This window comes from Canis aureus, chromosome 21 (assembly GCF_053574225.1).
Source record: "Canis aureus isolate CA01 chromosome 21, VMU_Caureus_v.1.0, whole genome shotgun sequence".
Classification (NCBI taxonomy): domain Eukaryota; kingdom Metazoa; phylum Chordata; class Mammalia; order Carnivora; family Canidae; genus Canis; species Canis aureus.
The window spans coordinates 16349496-16372768 of NC_135631.1; the positions used below are offsets into that span (position 1 = coordinate 16349496).

Sequence of the window (23273 nt, forward strand, 5' to 3'; positions counted from 1 at the left end):
ACTAAGTCCAATTATTCCTATGGGATCCTTGAAGGCTTGGCCCAGTTCAGCTTTTAGTTCTGTTTTCCTTTGACCTTCACTCTCTGATGCCCTTGCAGATTCAACCACTCCTCAGTGCCCAGGACCAAGAATCAAGGTACAAAAGAGAGTCCCTTCTGTTGTATGCTTTGCCCTCTTTCCAGTAGATATTATTGCCATTGCAAAGATATGTCTCCTTCAAGGATAATTTAAGGTTGTGATGTTCTCTCTTCTTTCACTTTTATATATTAATCTTTAATTATTGTTTTGTTAAAACTATTTTCTTAAGGGAGTGTCTGTATTCTTTAATTCCAACAAAGCATTCTCCTTAGAATTAGAGTCCAGCCTAGGGGCACCTGGATTTCTCAGTAGCTTAAGCCTCTGCCTTTGGCTCAATTCATGATCCCAGGGTGTTAGGATGGAGCCCCATGTCAGGTATCCTGCTCAGCAGGGAGTCTGTTTCTCCCTTTCCCTCTGCTCCTCCCCCCTACATATTCATTCTCTCTCTCTCTCTCTCTCTCTCTTTCTCAAATAAATAAATAAAATATTTTTTAAAAAGTTGAAAGAATTAGAGTCCAGCCTAAAGATATTTCTCTAGAGTGGATTAGTATTTCTCTAAAGGACTAAATAACAACTCACCAGTTGGTATACAGAACATTTCTTATCACCATATATTCCCACCATGATATCCCTGCATTTATTTTCTCCTGTTTACAAGGTTCTTTCCATTGCTATTCACATGGTTCCTTTCTTCAAGCACAAAATTAAAATATGGTCACTGATAAGCATTATCCTTGCATATCTAAACCATGCAAATGAAGAGTGACCATGTGTGTGTTTATGATTCAGCATTAAAGAGATCTTTAAATGCAACTCATAATTACTAAAATAGATACATTTTATGCTTTAAAATTGTGAAGGTCTGGGGATGCCTGGGTGGCTCGGTGATTAAGTGGCTGCCTTCGGCCCAGGGCGTGATCCTAGAGAACTGGGATCGAGTCCCACATCGGGCTCCCTGCATGGAGACTCCTTCTCTCTCTGCCTATGTCTCTGCCTCTCTCTCTCTCTGTATCTCTCTTGAATAAATAAATATAATATTTTAAAAAAATAAAATTGTGAAGGTCTGAATGAAAAAAATAATCACAAATATAGTAAAAATAATAATAAACTCAAGAAAATAAAAGTAATTATGCATCTAGTTCAAATAATAAATAATAGACTAAAATTCCATAGAATTATGAACAAAGAATACACACAGACAATTCACAAGAAAAGAAAGTTCTTTAGACCAATCCATATACATTACCTTAATAGCGATTAGGGAAATGTGAGTGTAAAATGATGTAAAACACTTTCGCACACTCATACCACTGACAGACATTGAAAAGTCTGGGACTATCAAATGATATCTTCTTATGAGAAGATAAAGGAAACATTTGCAGTCTACCTGTAGGAATATGTCTGTGTGCCCTGCCTACAAACACCCTGAAAGGTGAAAGTTTGGATCCACAAATGGTCCTATTCTGTCTTAGAATTTTATTTGCTTGACCAAAGTATGTTTTTATACAGCACACGCAGAACTTAGGAAATGGAAAATATATCTTGTGCAATAAATATAAGCTTTAAGTAAGAGATTAAACTGTAAAATTAAGTACCAATAGCAATGGAAAGTGTAAAACTATTTTTTTTTAAATTACAATGTTATGGGGATGCTGAACAGATGAAAAATTTCAGAGTTGATGAAGGAATGGAAGTACTGTTAACTGACCAGGGTAAAGACTATCATTAGCCACATGACAGACAAGTGACAACTTAGAGAGGAAGTAACAACAGAAGCTGCCTGTGGATACTTGGACTCTAGTAAGAACCGCAAGGATTTCAATTCATTTTCACGGGTAACATAACATAAAGTGTATAAAAATCTTTGGTATTTCCTTTTAATGACCCACAATTTTTCTGTTACTTCAAAAATTATAGAATCTAGAATGTGCCACATCCTTGTTAGATAGTAGGAACACCAAGATGAAAAAGGAACAATGTGTCCTGCTCTAAAGTAGTGAATATTCTAGAGAATGATATGCAAGTCGTCGATGCTTTTTATCAAAGTTAAAATCACATTAAAGATAAGTGACAGAGCTGAAGACAAAACCTCATGTTTTATTTCAGGATTTTAAAATGAATATTATATTCACTTATTTACTTCTTCACTATTCATTCTAACAGTCAGTAAATCAGCAAATGTCTTTTAAACATCTACTCTTTCCTCAGTATTATTTTAGAAACTATTAATACGAAACAAAACTATTTAGACATACACTTTTCACCTACAAAGCTTACAGATTAGAAAATTCCACACAATTATTTATATTTATATTCCCCAAATGAATGAGACCATATAATGTTTGTCCTTCTCCGATTGACTTATTTCACTCGGCATAATACCCTCCAGTTCCATCCACGTTGAAGCAAATGGTAGGTATTTGTTATTTCTAATGGCTGAGGAATATTCCATTGTATAAATAATAGTGAAAGGGAATAGAAAGGAAGGGAGAAGAAATGAGTAGGAAATATCAGAAAGGGAGACAGAACATGAAGACTCCTAACTCTGGGAAACGAACTAGAGGTGGTAGAAGGAAAGGAGGGTGGGGGGTGGGGGTGAATGGGTGACGGGCACTGAGGGGGGCACTTGATGGGATGAGCACTGGGTGTTATTCTGTATGTTGGCAAATTGAACTCCAATAAAAAATAAATTTATTATTAAAAAAAGAATGCAAAATACATCAATAATTTTATATTGTTTATGTATGGATACGATATTTGGGACATATTGAGCTTAATAAAATACATTATCAAAATTAAAAAAAAAAAAAGAAAATTCCACACAAAAAAGTCTCCCATTCTGTAAAAGACCCTGAGCTTAAGAAGCCACACAGCTGAGTGTTACCTGGGTGGCTCAGTTGGTTAAGTAGAAGAAATATGTGGGAAATATCAGAAAGGGAGACAGAACATAAAGACTCCTAACTCTGGGAAACGAACTAGGGGTGGTGGAAGGGGAGGAGGGCGGGGGGTGGGGGTGAATGGGTGACGGGCACTGAGGGGGGCACTTGACAGGATGAGCACTGGGTGTTATTCTGTATGTTGGCAAATTGAACACCAATAAAAAATAAATTTACTATTAAAAAAAGAATGCAAAATACATCAATAATTTTATATTGTTTATGTATGGATATGATATTTGGGACATATTGAGCTTAATAAAATACATTATCAAAATTAAAAAAAAGAAAATTCCACACAAAAAATGAAATAAAATGTTATCAGTTTAATTATAATATGTATACATGTGTAAGAAAAGATCACAAGATTATATGAAAAATTCATTTTCCATCAAACAATTTTAATTAAAAACCAGGAAATGACCAGGAATATGATGGGTAACTTCAGAATTTCAGTAAAACAATTGATAGTATATTCACAGTGATGCGCATTTTATGTTTATGGTATATATCATCTCTATCTTATGCAGATACACCAGGACTTGTTCTTGACATGAGAATAGAAGCTTTGCATTCAGTTCTATTCCTGATATTCACAGTAAAGGGGAACATTAGGGCCAGAATCCCCAGCTTCCCAAATGTTGGATTTTCTCCACCCCAGGGCCAGCAGCCACATTTCTGAAAAGATTACAGAGGACAATTCAAAACAAACAAAGAGTGGAATAATTGCCCATGATTGCTACTTAGTAAAATAATCTAAGTACATCCCTAGGCTATATAATATTTTCACTCTGTAGGTATAATTCTTGTGTGGAGACTTCATTAATTGGTCTTTCTTTCCCTGGAGAATCAAAACTTTATCTGGGAATTTCTGTTTTCCTGTGTAGGGACCGGATCCATAAACAAGTTTACTTCAGTGTTGGGCCTTCAGGGATTTCAGACACTTGTAAATCTCTTCAGTGTGCAGAACCTTTGCAATGGGTCTCAGCAGATCTCTGGGTCAGGTAGGTTCACCCCAACAGTTTACTTAGTACTCATCCTGGATGTGAAGACCAAGTATCTTGGGAGCTTTATGGATTCAAGTCAGACTCAGGACTGTAATGATATCTGCTCTATTCACTTTTCCTGATGGCTAACTGGAAGGGAAGGGAAATGACTCCAACAATGGTGCCCAGAATCCCTGCTGATAAAGACAACAGCATGGGTATCTCTGCAGAATAACAAAGAGTCATTATGAGGATTCTATTTTTCATTAGGATAAGAGGAATGTTTCTGCCTTAGAGCTTGTACAATTGATGTTTTAGAAGGCACTCTACACCAGACAGGAAGCTTCTTATATGTCTTTGAAATAGATTTCTTCTCCAAGAAAGGCCTACTAAATTGCTTAATATCAAGAAAAATGTTTCTCTCCTTCTGGTTGTTCACATTGCCAAGGTGATGAATCTAACAAGGAAAGGTTCCATGGTGTCAACCAGAAGGCTTTCAGTTGCTGGTGGACACTGCCAGGTCATGTCAAGATGCAGTTTATCTCAAACACAACTCAGGTTTAAATAAGTTCAAGACAAAATTATACAATTAGAGACCAATGGAACATCTCTTAAAATCATTTCAGAAGATTACTTATAAATATTTTCAATATTATTTCTCAGCCAAAATGTAATATGAATGCTTAACATTAGGTGTATTATTTATTTATTTATTTTTATTTTAGAGAGATAGAGAGAAGGAGTGGGAGGAGCAGAGAGAGAGAATATCAATCAGACTCTGCACTAAGCAAGGAGTCCCACTCAGGGCTGGATCTCAGGAACGTGAGATCAAGACCTGAGTTGAAACCAAGAGTTGAATGCTTAACCAATGGCACCACCCTGGCACCTCAACATTATGTACATCTTTAAAGTTCTTTTACTGACATTTTGTTTTGATAGATTCATAAAATATTTCTTTTCCAAAGCGAACTTGAAAAAATATGTGTAAAAAACTAACATAGCTTTATCAGAAACCAATCTGAAACCATCCTGAATTAATAAGAGAAAAGTACTTTATTTCAGTGGCATGCTTACCAAGAGAAAAAAACTACCAAGCTTTGACATTAGTAATATTGCTTTAGAAGAAGGAATTAAAACAGGTAATGTTTCATGCAAATATGTTTTTTAAAAGTTAATTGCATGGGGCAGCCCCGGTGGCGCAGCGGTTTAGCGCCGCCTGCAGCCCGGGGTGTGCTCCTGGAGACCCGGGATCCAGTCCCACTTAGAGCTCCCAGCATGGAGCCTGCTTCTCCTTCTTCCCGTGTCTCTGCCTCTCTCTCTCTCTCTCTCTCCCTCTCTCTCTCTCTCTCTCTCTCTCTCTGCCTCTGAATAAATTTTAAAAAAAAGTTAATTGCATGAATTCATAGTTCACAATCCACAATGACTATTGATGCTCTTTTATTTCCCCTCTTCATATATTAAGGATATATTTATTATCTATGTCTCAGAGTAAAACATGCAGTGAGCTGCCTTATGAGCCAGAAACAAACAGGAAATGTTTTGTTTAAAATGAGTACTGCCACTCTGGTTACAATGATAAACTCACCTGTGCATTTCTTTTCAGATGTGGTGGTAGGAGAAGAGATATGGAATATCTAGTGCAATATAGTCCTATAACCTCATCAGACATATTTTTGGAATATGGAATGAAATATCTTTAAATTAACAGACACCACAGACTTAAGAAATAATCAGATTTTGGGAGAATACAACCTGATTTGTTCATTAAGTAGATAGCCAGATACCATGTATCCCAGTTACCTGAATATGAAAATTATACTTCACTCACTATTTCACATTTCAACTATAAAACTGCTTAGTGAGGAAGAATGGGTTACGAGGACATAAACAGGAAATTACATTAGAAAATCATTTAAAACATGCTATAGCAAGACCTGCTGATACCAATTTTTCTGCATTCATTGTTAACAGGCTCTACTAACTGGTGTTTGTGTATTATTTCATTACATTCACACAACACAAAAATATAAATACTTGATACAAAAAAATCACACACTCAGTAATTGGTGGACTAACAGCCAACCAACGAAGTGACCAAACAAACAAGCAAACAAAACACATAAAGCAAAACCATAAAACCATAGTATCAATCAATATTGGTCACAGATTCTGTGTAACTTATCAACTGTCTTATCAGACATACAAATAATTACAACCATCTTCTAGGACTCTCCTGTAGAGTAATGAGATCATTATAATGAAATGACTAGCATCATTCTGGGCCCAGAGTACACCACATAGTGAATAATGTTATCAGTCTTCTCCACACGTTTATCTAAGCAAGAAAGAGCTTGAGCAAATCAAGCTTGAGGAAATCAAACCTACAAGTAATATTTTTCAAAATATCAAAACAGCTTCAAATACTTTATAGGAAACAGCTGTAAGATGGAAAAAAAAGAGAGGCTGCCAGGACACATTAATAAAAAACTGTCTGAGCAGATGGAGGTTAGAGTGATAAAAGGACCAAGTTATTTGGCTGAAGAAACATGATTATTTTTTTTAAAAATTCAGGTTCTGAATAACACTAGAAGGAACAGACTGAGGTACAGTCTGTTGGTGGCAGCTGAAACAGCATGATGTTGTAGACATAGTTAAAGAAAATCCAATATAGTCAAGTATTTCATGCAGATACCTAAAAATCCCCAGGCTGATAAGATACAGGTTGTAGAGAAAGCCAATGGCAGAAAGTTAAAAATAACTGAAAGTCACTGGAAGTCATCTGTTTCATCAACTTCTCAAATGTAGTTAAAAACATACACAGAAGCATGAGTGTTGATGTAAATATATATTTGGGGAATATTGTAATTAATATGACTATGTGAGTAAAATTTTAATACATATAGTAAATTACTACATATAAAACCAATATAAATTGTATTTAGCCCAGAGTTAAAAAGAGCTTGGGAAAACAGTTTCATTAAGCTAAAACTGATCTTTAGAAAAAACTGGTCTTTGTATTTCTGAATTTGTTAAAAATTGAGAGATATACAAGTAAGGTCTGACATTTTCAATTGTGAACAAAAGTAATCTGATTTAAAAGAAACAGTCTACTATCCAGCATGAACCAGAAAAATCAACTTGACCATCTATTAATCTCCTCCCATTTTCTCCATTAAAAGATGAGAACAGCAAATTAAATGGCCTCAGGGAACCTGACCCACCTGACTGAGTTCATTCTCAGGGGAGTCTCAGACCGCCCAGACCTCCAGATGCCACTCTTCTTTGTTTTCCTGGTGATCTATGGGCTCACCGTGGCAGGGAACCTGGGCATCATCACCCTCACCAGTGTTGACTCGCAGCTTCAAACGCCCATGTACTTCTTCCTCAGGCACTTGGCTATCATCAATCTTGGCGATTCTACTGTCATTGCCCCTAAGATGTTGGTCAACTTCTTGGCTTCAAAGAAAACCATATCCTACTATGGATGTGCAGCCCAGCTGGGTGGCTTCTTAGTTTTTATCGTGGGGGAGATTTTCATGCTGGCTGCAATGGCCTACGACCGCTACGTGGCTATTTGCAACCCCCTGCTCTACATGGTGGTGGTATCTCCGCAGATCTGCCTTCTGCTGGTGTCCCTCATATACCTCTACAGTCTGACCACAGCACTGACCGTTTCCTCCTGTGTGTTCTCTGTGTCATACTGCTCTTCCAACATAATCGACCATTTTTACTGTGATAATGTCCCTTTGTTGGCATTGTCCTGTTCTGATACCTACATTCCAGAAACAGTAGTGTTTACCTCTGCCGGGACCAATTTGTTTTTCTCCATGATTATTGTTCTAACCTCCTACTTCCACATTGTCCTTGCCATTTTGAGGATACGTTCCTCAGAGGGCCGAAGAAAAGCCTTTTCCACCTGTGCCTCCCACATGATGGCTGTCACTGTGTTCTATGGGACCCTTCTCTTCATGTATTTGCAACCAGGGACCAACCACTCATTAGATACTGATAAAATGGCCTCTGTCTTCTACACCCTGGTGATACCAATGCTGAATCCCCTCATTTACAGCCTAAGGAACAAGGATGTGAAAGATGCATTCAAGAGATTCCTAAAGAGCCCTTGCCAGGCTTTCAAATTAGTGTAAATATGAAGATTCAGTTCTCTTACTTAAGGGTTTTTATTTGCTCCTGAAAACCTAGTATCTACTAAGTAGAGGCAATAAATAGTTATAAATTTTGTGGATTCAATGGGTACATCTTAACTCTTTCTATTCCACCGTCAAATATCCAACTATCCCTAATACAAAGACATATTAGTTGACCATACAAAATACGCTTAAGTGGTAAAAAATATTTTCAAAGTAAGCATATTTTAAAGTAAAACACAATATTGTATTTTCTGTGATTCATATATCTTGACTTTCTTAAATTCATTTTTGTCTTGCACCATAATAAATTTGAATCACAGAAAAAGAAATCTGTAAGAGAAAAACTAAAAACAGCAAAAAAGCCTAGATATCCATTGAAAGAGAACCTGTAGCAAACAGAAAAAGGAAACCTACAAAAGGAGATTCTACATTTCCACTACTATCATGTGTTACATGTAGACGAGGCAAAATGTTGATATTTCATTCCAATGTGCCATAAAATTAACATTCTCCATGTCTTATTCTCAGAGCAAACGTTGTGGTATAGGGCTCTTTTGATATTTGTATATAGTGTGTTTTTGAGTAAAATCTCATTGGAATGAAAATAAAAACATTCTCCTCAAAGAGACACCAACTCTCAAGGGAACTCTGATGGAAAAAATTAACAGTCATCATGTGCCATATCTACTTCTGTACATGTAAAATGTTCCTAATATACAATGAGTAAGGGAGACTGGTCAGGGCATGCAAGACAGGCAACATCTGTAAATGATATGAAATTTGGGGAGGTGGGATGTCAGAAAGAAGGCAACTATAGGGAACATGAAACTCGGGTCTATGAATCACTTGTCAATTTAGTCATAAACAAACAGCAAAGCTGAAAATATAAAGTGAGACTGTATGTTCAATACTTCTGGTCTCTTTTTTCATGGAAGACAGCATGTTCACAGTCCTGGGGATAGGAATGTGGGCTTCCTTGGTGGGTAGGTGGGCGTACATGATTCTGCCTAAAACATCTACATCTGTATATTGGCATAGTATCTTAGCTGGGCAGTCTAAAACCTTGCACCTGTCTCATTCACTAGTACTCAAGGGGATAGTCTCTCAAAAGCTTATATAGCATATACCCTTTATGCATGTGTTAGCTACAAAATTTACCCTAAACAAACTCTACACAATGCCCACTCTAAATGAAGGATAAGTTCATTAGGTTGAAAGGTAACACAGCGCATGCACACACACACATGCACACCCACTCACATATCACTTGTACACGTTTATCAGAATTGACGAATCCACACATTCAACCAACCACGCAGGCACATGAGCCCAGTACCACCTTTCCTTGAAGTAACGTAGGGAAACTCATTTATGTGGCAGCACTGATCTCCAATTGGTCAAAGCTATCAACCTGCGAGATGCTAAGTCACCTGTACTTCCAGTTTATACCTTCCTAACTGCTCTGCAGGTTCCATGGCATTTGTGTCCAGACAGTGACAACAAAATCCCCCTGGTGGTGAGGGGAGCAGGAAGATGCAAGACAGTCACAAAGCAAGGTCTGACTGCACCTGTAAGAGATAGGACATATAAAAAAAAAAAAAAAAAAAAAAAAAAAGGAGATAGGACACACATCAAACAGCACCACAGAGCCCCTCCTGAAACTACCACAGTAGTGGTAGCTTTGACCCCACTCTGTATATAGGGATGTTCAGGCAGAAAGCACAGTGCCACACAAAGAATCGTTTCAAGACCACGAAAATAAGAAAAACCATCCAAGTTTCTCAAATTCAGCCTAGAAAATGCCATTTTGACCCGAAAACTTACTGAAGGAGTATTTTCACAGCAGCTCCTTTCGTTTTGAAGCACCATGATCATATATCCCAACATTTTACTTATGACCCAAGAGATGTGTGTAGCATGATTGTTTCCTCCTTTATCAATTGTCTGATAGGTAACAGTAATTGGCATGTTTCTGAATTTTTCAGTTGAAAGGTTAATCTAAACAAATGTAAGACTTCCAATGGAGATTTTATTGTCTCTTCAGGTCTAGATAAGCTTGGTTTGAACTGCTAATGCCATCTCCCTGCAAGTCCAAAAGGCTTCACCAGATATCTCGATGCCATGAGTCCCATCTATCATTTCTGCTTCCAAAAAAAAAAAAAAAATTAAAAAAACACAAACAAAAGTCTGCTTCCACAAGCCATTTCCATGGAAAGAAAAAAACCCTTTCAAGGAAAATCAATAAAGAAGTAGAAATCACTGAAGATATGAGTGACAGGAGACAAGATAGAGGGTTCTATGGTAGCATCAGGTCTCCTTATGTTTTTTTTTTTTTGTATTTTTTTTATTGGAGTTCAATTTGCCAACATATAGTAAAAACCCTATGTTCATCCTGTTAAGTGCCCCCCTCAGTGTCCGTCACCAAGTCACCCCATCCACCCCACCTCCCCTTCCACTACCCCTTGTTACTTTCCCAGAGTTAGGAGTCTCTCATGTTCTGTCTCCCTCACTGATATTTTCCACTCCATTTCTCTCCTCTCCCCTATAATCCCTTTCACAATTTTTTTATTCCCCATATCAATGAGACCATATAATGTTTGTCCTTTTACAATTGACTTACTTCACTCAGCATAATACCCTCCAGTTCCATCCACATTGAAGCAAATGGTGGTATTCATTGTTTCTAATGGCTGAGTAATATTCCATTGTATACATAGACCACATCTTCTTTATCCATTCATCTTTCATTGGACACCAAGGCTCCTTTCACAGTTGGCTATCGTGGACATTGCTGCTATAAACTTTGGGGTGCAGGTGTCTCAGTCTTTCACTGCATCTATATCTTTGGGGTAAATCCCCAGTACTGCAATTGCTGGGTCGTAGGGCAGATCTATTTTTCACTCTTTGAGGAACCTCCACACAGATTTCCAGAGTGGCTGTACCAGTTCACATTCCTACCAACAGTGCAAAAGGTACCCCTTCCTCCACATCCTCTCCAACATTTGTTGTTTCCTGTCTTGTTTATTTTTTATTTTATTTTTTTCCTGTCTTGTTTAACAGTGAATTTTCCCCATTCTCACTGGTGTGAGGTGGCATCTCATTATAGTTTTGATTTGTATTTCACTGATGGCCAGTGACGTGGAGCATTTTCTCATGGGTTTGTTGGCCAAGTATAGGTCTTCTTTGGTGAAATTTCTGTTCAAGTTTTTTGTCCATTTCATGATTGGATTATCTGTTTCTTTGCTGTTGAGTTTAATAGGTGCTTTATAGATCTTGTATACTAGCCCTTTATCTGATAGGTCATTTGCGAATATCTTCTCCCATTCTGTAGTTTGTCTTTTAGTTTTGTTGACTGTTTCTCTAGCTGTGCAGAAGCTTTTTATCTTGATGAAGTCCCAGTAGTTCAGCTTTGCTTTTGTTACCCTTGCCTTCATAGAGGTATCTTGCAGAAGTTGCTGTGGCCAAATTCAAAAAGGGTATTTCCTGTGCTCTCCCCCAGGGTTTTGATGGAATCTTGTCTCACATTTAGATATTTCATCCATTTTGAGTTTATCTTTGTGTATGGTGTAAAACAATGGTCTAGTTTCATTCTTCTGCATGTGGATGTCCAATTTTCCCAGCAGCATTTATTGAAGAGACTGTCCTTTTTCCAGTGAATTGTCTTCCAGCTTTGTGGAATATTAGTTGACCATAGAGTTGAGGGCCTATTTCTGGGTTCTCTATTCTGTTCCATTGATCTATGTGTCTGTCTTTGTGCCAGTACCACACTGTCTTGGTGATCACAGCTTTGTAGTACAACTTGAAATCCAGCATTGTGAGGCCCCCGGCTCTGGTTTTCTTTTTTAATATTCCCCCTGGCTACTCGGGGTCTTTTCTGATTCCACACAAATCTTAAAATGATTTGTTCCAACTCTCTGAAGAAAGTCCATGGTATTTTGATAGGGATTGCATTAAACGTGTAAATTGCCCTGGGTAGCACTGGCATTTTCACAATATTAATTCTTCCATTCCATGAGCATGAAATATTTTTCCTTCTCTTTGTGTCTTCCTCAATTTCTTTCAGAAGTGTTCTGTAGTTTTGAGGGTATAGATCCTTTATCTCTTTGGTTAGGTTTATTCCTAGGTATCTTATGCTTTTGGGTGCAATTGTAAATGGGATTGACTCCTTAATTTCTCTTTCTTCAGCCTCATGGTGAGTCTATAGAAATGCTACTGATTTCTGGGCATTTATTTTGTATCCTGTCACACTGCCTCCTTATGTTTAGAGAAACTTAACTACACCACCACAAATTAATTTCTGACTGCTCTTCTTATATCTCCAGATTCAAACTTTATCATTATTCCTTGTTTTGCTCCTTCTCTTTGTACCACTTTTCTTTTCTCTCTGTGTCTCAATAAAGGCCACTGAATTTTTCTTTCCTTCTATTAAATAGAGCTACTGTTTATGAAGTTTGATGCCCTTCCATAAGTTATACTCCATGTCACTGTTCCAACCTTTCCTTCAGGATTGGTTTTGACTCCTTCAATATTTATAAAGCTAATGAACAATCATTATTTGGATTAGAGAAATTTTGTCGACAAACATAGTTTTGATAACAATTCTTACCTCAGCTCACAAAATGTACAAGACATTAGGTTACTTATAATATAAATACAAAAATGACTACTTCTTAAAAAGAATACAGAATAGAATATTGCACAATCATAACCACCATGAGTTCTCTCAATTTGTGACCACATAGAAAGACCTAGAGGTATCACATTAAGTATAATAAATTCAAGAGAAAAAAGCAAATACTTTGTGATTTCACATATTTGTGGACTATAAAAGCAAAGCAAATGAACAAACAGATTCTTAAATAAAGAGAACACACTAGTTTTTTCCAGAAAGGAAGCGTAGAGGAAATGAGCAAAATAGATAGAGGGGATTAAAAGATACAAACTTCCAGTTTAAAATATGTAAATCACAGATATGGAAAGCACTCTACAGAGAATAGTCAATAATATTATAATAGTATTGAATGGTGACAAACTGTGACTGCACTTATCATGATGAGCACTGATAGTGTACACAATTAATAGAACCCATATGTAATATACCTGAAACTAATACAGAATTTTGTGTTCATTATACTTCGATTTAAAAGCATCTAACCACAAAAGTAGTTTGAATTATAATTGTCAGAAGAAATTACTAATTATTTCTTTAAAATACTTGAAATATGTATTTAAAGATCTAATAAGTTAATGTTATTAGAATGATAAATATTATTAATGTGTACAGTCAAAAGTGATTAAGATATGGGCTGAGATTATGCTATATTAATTTAAAATCTTTATGAAATATGTAAAGAAGATACTTTCATGTTTAGATATGGATGCCTAAAACTTGGGTGCTAGATCACAGACTAATCAAATTTGGGGGCAAACTAGCAGTTTCTTAATCTCTGTTGTAATCACCTTTCTCCTTGCATTTTTTCTCAGGATTTTTCAGCATTTTATGTGTATTTCATGCTTCAACCACGGGGAATTATAAGCTCTGAAACAGAAAGGCAGTGTGGCAGGCCCCCAGGACCAGCATGCAGGGGTGAAGGATGGCTGCACACGGGGTGGGGGGGGGGGGCGCTGTGCCACCACAGGAGAGTCAGGCTGCAGCTCAGCCAATTCTGCACACCTGCCAGGAGGATGAGAAGTCAGCTTTCCAGGTGTCCAGGAGGAAAAGTAGAATTTGGTGGCCTCCCCTCCTAGACTCAGCTACAAGCTGTGTGCAAATGTTTTGTCATCTAACAACAACTTCATCAGCACTATCACTGTGATAGACATTCAAATACTAAAGTTATATAAAAATCAATAGTATATGTCTCCATTATAATCCTTGAACTTCTTTGATGACAGGGATTATACTTAGTGCATTTTTCTACTTCCAGTCAAGAACAATATTTGGATTCCTTGAAAAAATAATGTATTAAAACAAGTGAAACCATTTAGCTCTGTCAAACTAAATTTCATGTAATTATTTGTTGCAACTTTTACCATTTGTACAAGTGGTGCATATTCATAAGTTGGATGTCCAGGGTCTGAAAACACTAGGATACTGAGGGTGGAATACACATTAATGAAAGAAATCTTTATTTAGAACTAATTTATTTAAATCAATTAACTGTACTTATTTTTCCCCAGTCGGGAATGCAAGATACATTGTAGACATGTCCATTCATGGGTTAGCAAGAACCACACTCAAAGTTCTTAATTGTGATAATATATGGAGATCCAAAGGTCGGTATCTCTCTAAATGCCTAAAGAATTAGAGCAAACCTATAGTAAATGGGGGGTAGAATGAGAGTGTAACAATTTTATTCAGTGTCAGCAAAATATTGGTATGGATGTAATAAAATGAATATAATTCAAAAACAGATAGTTTAGTGAAAACCATTGGATATCCAAATGAGTTATATATAACATATTGTGCACTTTAAAACATACATTATTTTACTTTATAAAGCTATATTCCATTTTAGGACATACATCAGCTTTTGTAAAAGAGGTACCCATGGGGAAGAGAGCTAGAAACGGACAAGGGAAATTAGTTTCAGTATGCACCTCGGGTGTGGAATTACAGTATCACTAACTCAATTTTAGCCCTTATTAGAAAAAGAAAAAAAATAGGAGTTAGACACATATTCATAATTTTTATTCCTTTTGTATCTTCTAACACACTATAGGACATGTTTAAATAGTTTTGTTAATCCTCAAATATAACACATGGAAGAAGCTTTTGTGGAAAATGCTGAAAGTTTATGTAATTTCTAGATGAATAAAGCATGTATCTGAGAAATGATCTATTTAAAAGCAGATATTTCAGTAAAAAAACAAAAATAGCAAATTAGAAGCAAAGTAAATTTCATGTATATATATATGTGACTTCATATATATGTTCATATTTGTATATATACACATTATATTTTATGTATATATATGTTATATATATATATATATATACATAAAATATTACCTCAATAGGGAAATAAAACTCACGGAATAATTAGCAAAGATGAGTGACATCATTTCCTGCTCTCAGATGCTTTGGGAATAACTCAGGATTGCATTCAAGTTCCCAGAGGAGTTTCTCAAATAGAGGAGATGCTCATAAATTCTTCCCACTGTAGTCAGGCTGGTAATCACACAAGAAAATAGGAAGCCAGTCACCACTTAAGGTGAGTAGCGGCCACCGATATGATTGCTAGATTACCTGCAGTGATGATTCTTGATTCCTTGTTCAATTTAAGGGACACATATGAGTATTGTCACCAATGCCAACTCAGTACATCATGTATATTACTCATCTCTTTTCCTAACTAGATTTCTTAGAGCTAAGATATATGTTTACCACTATTAGTATGTTCTCTGAAGGTGGTAAGGGACCTCATTTCTATTTCTGATTATTTCTACATTTAGATTGAGATTCTAGACAATACACATCATGAGAGGGGAAGTAAGCACTTTTGCAACCTCAGCTTAGGATCCTCCTCTGTCCCTCCCTCACCTCTGGATCCCTCTCTCCTTTTAATGGGATTGCAATATTCTCAGTTGGACCCATTAATCTCTGCTGAGGCTATTTACAAAAAGTTATAGAATATTGATTGAGATTAGGTATTCGCACCCTTGGGCTCCCTGTCTAACCCCAGGCCCTGGAACAGTTCCGAGTTCCTGCTTCCATCTGAGAAGAGTCAGGTTTGATGCTCAATTTCCTTGCTTTTTCCAGACAGTGCTTGGGTAGGACTGGGGAAAGGAGTACCACATAAATATTCACTCAAATGAGTTTCAGGGGAACTGCAGGCATTTGTAAAAATCGCAATAAAATGCATGTTGAGATGAAGAGATTTGCCAACTCTACAAGCTGCTATGGAATAGTTCTTTGGGATATAATTTTTGTAGCTTAAAGCATTGGAGTTTTTCGTTTGTTTGATTGCTGCTAATGGATGTTTCAAATTGCTTTGCTGTGAATATTTTGTTAATTTGAATAGGTTTTTGGACAGAGTAAATTTTGTGAAGTAGTTTCATCTGCCAAAATAATGTTAAATTACTATTCTATATTTTGGAAATTTCTTTTTTTATGGGCATCCAGAGCTTTTAGTTTTTAAGGTTATGAATTGCGAACAGTTTCTTATGACATGATGTCCTTGACAAGTCTACAGTTGATTTTTGTGTGGATGAACAGAACATCCAAGTTCATCATCCTTTGTAAGGATGATCACCTTCCCCAGATCCAATGAAGACCATTTTTTCATGCCTGTCCTGACATGCCCCTTTTCTCATATATTACAGTTCTTTGCATGCATGGGTCTTTGCCCGAGGTTCCCATTCTTTTTCATTGATGTCTACCATATCATCTCAAGAAATCCAGCAAAAGTTTTATTATCTGGTAAAACAAGTCCCTTCAAAAGTGTCTTGCTTCTTCTTAACAGTTTGCATTTTCAAAATGCATTTGAAACTAATATCAAAATCTATAAATATCCTTACTGATTTTTGATTGTAAGGTCATTGAATTAATAGATCAATTTCAACACAAGTAACATTTTGTCACATCAGGTTGTACAATCCAGGACATTGAGTTTCTATTAATTTACTTAGGACTTCTATAATGCGTCCCCAAAAGGGTTGAATTTTTCTCTCTTTAGGAGTAGGTTTTGTTTCTATAAAATATTCCATCAATATGGGATTTCACTTTTATTCTTAATTTTAGTTGCTTTTGTCCATTCTAACTGGTATTAATTCATCATCTATTCAGATGCTCGTTTATCCCCTAATTCTTTTTGATGATGTGGTAAAATCTGATTACAGATTTTCCAGAAGAAAACGGTCCAGCCAAACATAGGATCAACCCAGCTTGAACAAGTGTTTTATCACTCTTAGGCATTTTTAAACATATATCAATGATATATTAATATTGTTTACAGTTTTACAGCTGCATAAGTGAAAGTATAGGCCTGAATATGTAGTGAGCTTTAACATATATAAATATAACAAAATATTATAATTTGCATATACAAGTATGTGTATGTTTAAATCAGGATTTAGGGCCTCCTAGAATGAGTCACAATGTAGTCCTCATTTTTTTATACTCTAGAAGACTTTGTAATGAAATCAGATGATTTTTTTTTCCCCATAAAACTTTAGAAGTACCTACTTTTGAAAACAGTCTGAAGGAAAACAGACTTGGAAAAGAAGAGGTAGATAAAGTGCAATCCTTAAATAAACTGAGTTTACAAGAAACATTTCACCTATAGTTGACAGAAGATGAAATAAAGGTGTAAGAATAGGATTTAAATTAAAATATATGTGTATTCCATTTCTCCCAAAGCCATGCCCTGTTGGCTTTATCTGGATCTAGTAATCATTTGTCCTGATCCATCTCATTTAAACAAACACAAAGTAAATACTTCTACTGAATCATGCTATATGTCTTTCCCCTCATTTCCCACTACTATGTCTTTCATTCATCTGCTTCAGGCAATGTGATTTGCCAGCCTGTATTGAATTTGAGATAGCACACCCAGTGTTGGCGTGATATTTTTCTTGGTAGGGTGAGTACATTTATAGCAGCTTACTGAATGATTTTAGGAGATACATCAACAAATACAATTTAATGACTTTTTCCTTAAAAAGTGCTTGACCGGGCAACCTGGATGGCTCAGCGGTTTAGTGCCATCCTCAGCCCAGGACATGATCCTGGAGACCTGGGATCCTGTTCCATGTTGCGCTCCCTGCATGGAGCCTGCTTCTCCCTCTGCCTGTGTCTCTGCCTCTCTCTCTCTCTCTCTGTGTGTGTGTGTGTGTGTCTCATGAATAAATAAAATCCTTTAAAAAATGTGTTAGAGAAATCTAATTACATTATGCCTACCTCAGAGATATTAGGGGTAAGTTAAAGCAAATATGGGAAGGACTACTTTATTTTTATTTTTTACCATATTGAATAACTTCTAGATGTGGCCTTATTTGGAATGAAAAATAGCAATAATCACACACTGAAAGAGTCAACACCCAAGTGCTGAGAATCCACATGCACTACTCTATGGGAAATAAAAGATATCTATGTGCATTAGAATGCACTAGTTGGGACTTCTGTAAAAGTGCTAAATTATCGTCTATTATCTACAAATTATAAACACTCTTTAAAACCCATAAAAGCATAATAGAATGAGAATACAGTTTTATTTTTTTAAGATTTTATTTACTTATTTATAAGAGACTAACAGAGAGGCAGAGACAAAGGCAGAGAGAGAAGCAGACTCCTCACAGGGAGCCTGATGTGGGACTCAATCCCAGAACCCCGATATCCTGCCCTGAGCCAAAGACAGATGCTCAACTGCTAAGCCACCCAGGCGTCCTGAAAATACAGTTTTAAAAATGATATGAATGGTGGAAAGAGAATGGTCTTAAATATGCAGAGCTACAATGATAAAAGTAAACCAAAGTCTACTGCATGAATTAATCATGGTTTTCTTTGGGACAAAGGTTGGGATAAAATTTCAAGGACCAGAAGCAAGGGCTTTTACTTATATTAGAATACTTTCCTAGCTATTATGTGTTAACCAATTATAGATAAGTTAAGTAAAAGCATATCTAAAAAGATATCAGGATTACCACTTAAGACCAGATGTGTCTAATGATACCTGTTGACAGACCATAAATGGATGATAGTGACTTGGTAACAATAGCCAGCAAACAGCACAAATAAATAAACTAACTACTGTATATCTTAGGTTGTAACACCTCCTTTTTTGGTTCCAGGTTCAGTGTCGAGGTGAGTCCTATTTTAAATTAACCAATCGAAAAAATTGGACCAATCTGATCCACAGATGTTGTCTCCTGAATCCCTATGACTCTTGTGATGGTTGTTCCCACAGCAATTTCGCTTAATGGCCTGGATGAACAAAATCTAACAGTGCTAACAGAATTCATCCTAATGGGAATCACTGACCATCCTGAGCTGCAGGCTCCCTTCTTTGGGCTTTTCCTCATCATCTACACAGTTTCAGTGGTGGGCAACCTGGGCATGATCATCCTCACCAAGGTGGACTCCAGGCTCCAAACACCCATGTACTTCTTCCTCAGACACCTGGCTTTCATTGATCTTGGCTACTCATCAGCTGTGGCACCCAAAATGTTAGTAAATTTTGTAGCTGATCAAAATACGATCCCCTATAACTGGTGCGCTACCCAGCTGGCTTTCTTCATCTTGTTCATCATCAGTGAGCTGTTCATTCTGTCAGCAATGGCCTATGACCGCTATGTGGCCATCTGTAACCCTCTACTCTACACCATTGTTATGTCACAAAGGGTGTGCTGGGTGCTAGTAGCAATCCCTTATGTCTACAGTTCCTGTCTCTCTCTGATAATCACCATCAAGATTTTTATGGCATCCTTCTGTGGACATAATGTCATTAGACATTTTTACTGTGATAGTCTTCCCTTGTTAACTTTGCTGTGTTCAAGCACACGTGACATTGAGTTGATAATACTGATCTTTTCAGCATTTAATTTGATTTCCTCCCTTCTCATAGTGCTTGTGTCCTACATCCTCATCCTTATGGCCATCCTTAGGATGAACTCTGCAGATGGCAGGCACAAGGCCTTCTCCACCTGTGGATCCCACCTGACGGTGGTTGTTGTATTGTATGTCACTCTTTTCTTCATGTACGTGCAGCCCAAATCCAGTCATTCCTTTGATACTGATAAAATTGCCTCTATATTTTACACTTTGATAATCCCTATGCTGAATCCCATGATCTACAGCCTAAGGAACAAAGAGGTAAAAGGTGCCCTGCATAGAATATGGAAAAACCTGCATAAACTGCCTGTGTAGAGTTCAATATAGGCAGTTCATGTAATAAAATAGGTACAGACTTCTGTTTAGGACATGTCATTGGCCTTAGAAAGGAGTAATGTGTAGAAGTCGTGGAAAGCTAGAAATGCTTTTCCTGTTTTCAACTCATAGGTATTCCAGTAGTGATCATTCTTCTCATGCCAGCTTTGGTTTAAGTGCTAAGACAAGTCCAGACCACTGTTCCCATATTACCAAGTACTTATTTTGCAACTGAAGGCAAGTTTTGGTTTGCTTTGTTTGTTTTCTTTAAAATACATCATGCCCTGATAATCTTTTTTCATATTTTTATTTCTTTTATTAAATATGAAATAAATATGCCCACCATACTGGCATATGGCACAGAGAAGATGGAACTTAATGTTCTTTGTGTAAGGAATATGCACATCAATGAATAATCAACAATGTCTGCCTTAAGTACCAACACTTTAACTTTATCCCATTGTGGTGGGTTGCATCTCAGTCTGTTACGTGTTGATATGTGAGCCTGTGTATGCTTATTGGGACTTCATCAAGATAAGAAGCTTTTGCACAGCAAAGGATACAGTCAACAAAACTAAAAGACAACCTACAGAATGGGAGAAGATATTTGCAAATGACATATCAGATGAAGGGCTAGTTTCCAAGATCTATAAAGAACTTCTTAAACTCAACACCAAAGAAACAAACAATCCAATCATGAAACGGGCAAAAGACATGAAGAGAAATCTCACAGAGGAAGACATAGACATGGCCAACATGCACATGAGAAAATGCTCTGCGTCACTTGCCATCATGGAAATACAAATCAAAACCACAATAAGATACCACCTCACACCAGTGAGAATGGGGAAAATTAACAAGGCAGGAAACCACAAATGTTGGAGAGGATGCAGAGAAAAGGGAACCCTCTTGCACTGTTGGTGGGAATGTGAACTGGTGCAGCCACTCTGGAAAACTGTGTGGAGGTTCCTCAGAGTTAAAAATAGAGCTACCCTAGGACCCAGCAATTGCACTGCTGGGGATTTACCCCAAAGACACAGATGCTGTGAAACGGCAGGGCACCTCCACCCCAATTTTTATAGCAGCAACCTCCACAATAGCCAAACTGTGGAAGGAGCCTCGGTGTCCATCGAAAGATGAATGGATAAAGAAGATGTGGTTTATGTATACAATGGAATATTACTCAGCTATTAGAAACGACGAATACCCACCATTTGCTTCAACGTGGATGGAACGGGAGGGTATTATGCTGAGTGAAGTAAGTCAGTCGGAGAAGGACAAACATTATATGTTCTCATTCATTTGGGGAATATAAATAATAGTGAAAGGGAATATAAGGGAAGGGAGAAGAAATGTGTGGGAAATATCAGAAAGGGAGACAGAACATAAAGACTCCTAACTCTGGGAATCGAACTAGGGGTGGTGGAAGGTGAGGAGGGCGTGGGATGGGGGTAATTGGGTGGCGGGCACTGAGGGGGGCACTTGATGGGATAAGCACTGGGTGTTATTCTGTATGTTGTTAAATTGAACACCAATAAAAAATAAATTTATAAAAAAAAGGAAAGCAGAAATAAAAGTGTGATTATTTTAGGTAGCATAAATGTGTACAGCAACAATTCAAAATTGCTTATTTCTGAAACATTAGAAATAATACCTGAGTTTTGCTAGATTGGTGCATATAAGGTCAGCATTTAAGACATCTGGGGTTTTTATGTTTTTGTTTTTGTTTTTGTTTTTTTACTACAAGTTACCAAATATATATATATAATTTAAACTAAAAATTTAATTGAAATAAAACTTTATAATACCTTAGAAAAATTTTAGTGAACGATTTGCATGATTTTCCTGCTGGATACTATAAAACCTTGCTAAATTATTAAGGAAGACATAATGTTACATATACCATACCATTATTTGGATGAATAAATGTCATGTGGTTAGTTTCCCTTAAATTATTCAATGTATTTAATACAGTGACATTCAGAATCCAACAGTATTTTGTGATACTCAGGTTGATTTTAAGAATCATGTGTAATTTTAAAAATTGTAAGCAGTGTACTGAATGGTACAATTGTTCTTTTGCTATAAATTTAAATATTTATATGTTTCTGTAGAATTAAAAAACTACCAATTAAAAAAAAGGATCTAGACTATCTTAAAAGAAGAAAGAACACAGAGGTATTCCAATAACAGTTATGAATTCCTTTAAAGCTAGATTAGGTTTTAAATTATTTTTAGAACTATTTTAAATTTTTTAATTCTTCCTTCCTTTCTTCATTCCTTCTTTGTCTTTTCTTCTTTCTTTTAGAATAATGGAGCTGACTCTAAAATTTACTCAGAAAGGCAAAATGCCTAAAATATAAAGATGGTCTTGAAAAAAGAGAACAAAATGGCAGGAGTAGCACAACTGGATTTCATTATCTATTTAAAGGTTTTAGTATATATATTTAGTGTTTAGTATATAAACATTTTCCTAGTTGTCATAGTCCCTAAAGGAGTAATATAGATGTCCTTCTAAAAATTAAAATTAGAAATACCATATAATCAAGTAATTTCACTGCTGTGTATTTACCCAAAGAACATAAAGATGCTAATTTGAAAAGATATGTGCATTCTTATGTCCATTGCAATATTATTTACAGTAGCCATGATACAGAAGCAACCCAAGTAGCCCTTGATAGATGAGTTGGTAAAGAGGATGTGGAATATGTATGGAATGGAATATTATTTGGTCATACAAAACATGGAGATCTTGCCATTGTGCCTCTTACAAATCCATAAAGAATTTACATGAAATACAATACAAAGGTGACAAATGATATCAACAATCATGTTTCAAGAAAATATCTGAGTTGCCATTAAACATAAAGGTTTTCAATTGCATTCAGCATTAGAATAATACAAACCAAAACCACAATGATGCCTTGCACATTTTCACAGATAAGAACCTGTGAAGAAAATGATGGAAAATACTGAATGTAGACAAGGATATTAAGCAACCATAAGTATTTGCTTTCTAATAGGAATGCATGTCAAATAAACACTGCAAACTCATCAGGTAGTATTTATTAATGATAATATGTATATCCTACTACTCAAAAATTTCAGTGTGAAGCATATACTAAAATAAAAACACATCCAAGATTAAGCTGATCTCGATTAAATAGTAGTGTGGATGTGAAGGCCGAGGGAGGAGCTATTTTTAACTACCACTTTCAGGAAATTGTGTCTGTGTATCAGGGCAATATTTTTTATAAAG

General features: G+C 36.4%; 2 protein-coding genes and 1 long non-coding RNA gene across 5 annotated transcripts; 2 read left to right on the forward strand and 1 right to left on the reverse strand.

Annotated features, from left to right (window-relative positions):
• Positions 1 to 5047: 5047 nt before the first annotated feature.
• On the reverse strand, positions 5048 to 19446 carry LOC144292645 (uncharacterized). Of its 3 annotated transcripts, none has more exons than XR_013360008.1 (4): positions 19130 to 19446; positions 15184 to 15319; positions 9598 to 9716; positions 5048 to 5352 (listed from the first exon to the last, which is right to left on the reverse strand). It is a non-coding gene; the product is annotated as an uncharacterized LOC144292645 (long non-coding RNA). The 3 variants fall into 3 exon arrangements; XR_013360009.1 differs by having other exon boundaries at positions 19219 to 19444; XR_013360010.1 differs by lacking the exon at positions 19130 to 19446 and adding an exon at positions 15809 to 15980.
• On the forward strand, positions 7198 to 8145 carry LOC144292641 (olfactory receptor 8J2-like). The gene has a single exon (XM_077863294.1). The coding sequence runs from the start codon at positions 7198 to 7200 to the stop codon at positions 8143 to 8145; it is 948 nt and encodes a 315-aa protein (XP_077719420.1).
• LOC144292644 (olfactory receptor 8K3-like) lies at positions 19115 to 22699 on the forward strand. Its single transcript, XM_077863300.1, has 2 exons — positions 19115 to 19967; positions 22671 to 22699. The coding sequence occupies exons 1-2, from the start codon at positions 19115 to 19117 to the stop codon at positions 22697 to 22699; spliced, it is 882 nt and encodes a 293-aa protein (XP_077719426.1).
• Positions 22700 to 23273: the final 574 nt, after the last annotated feature.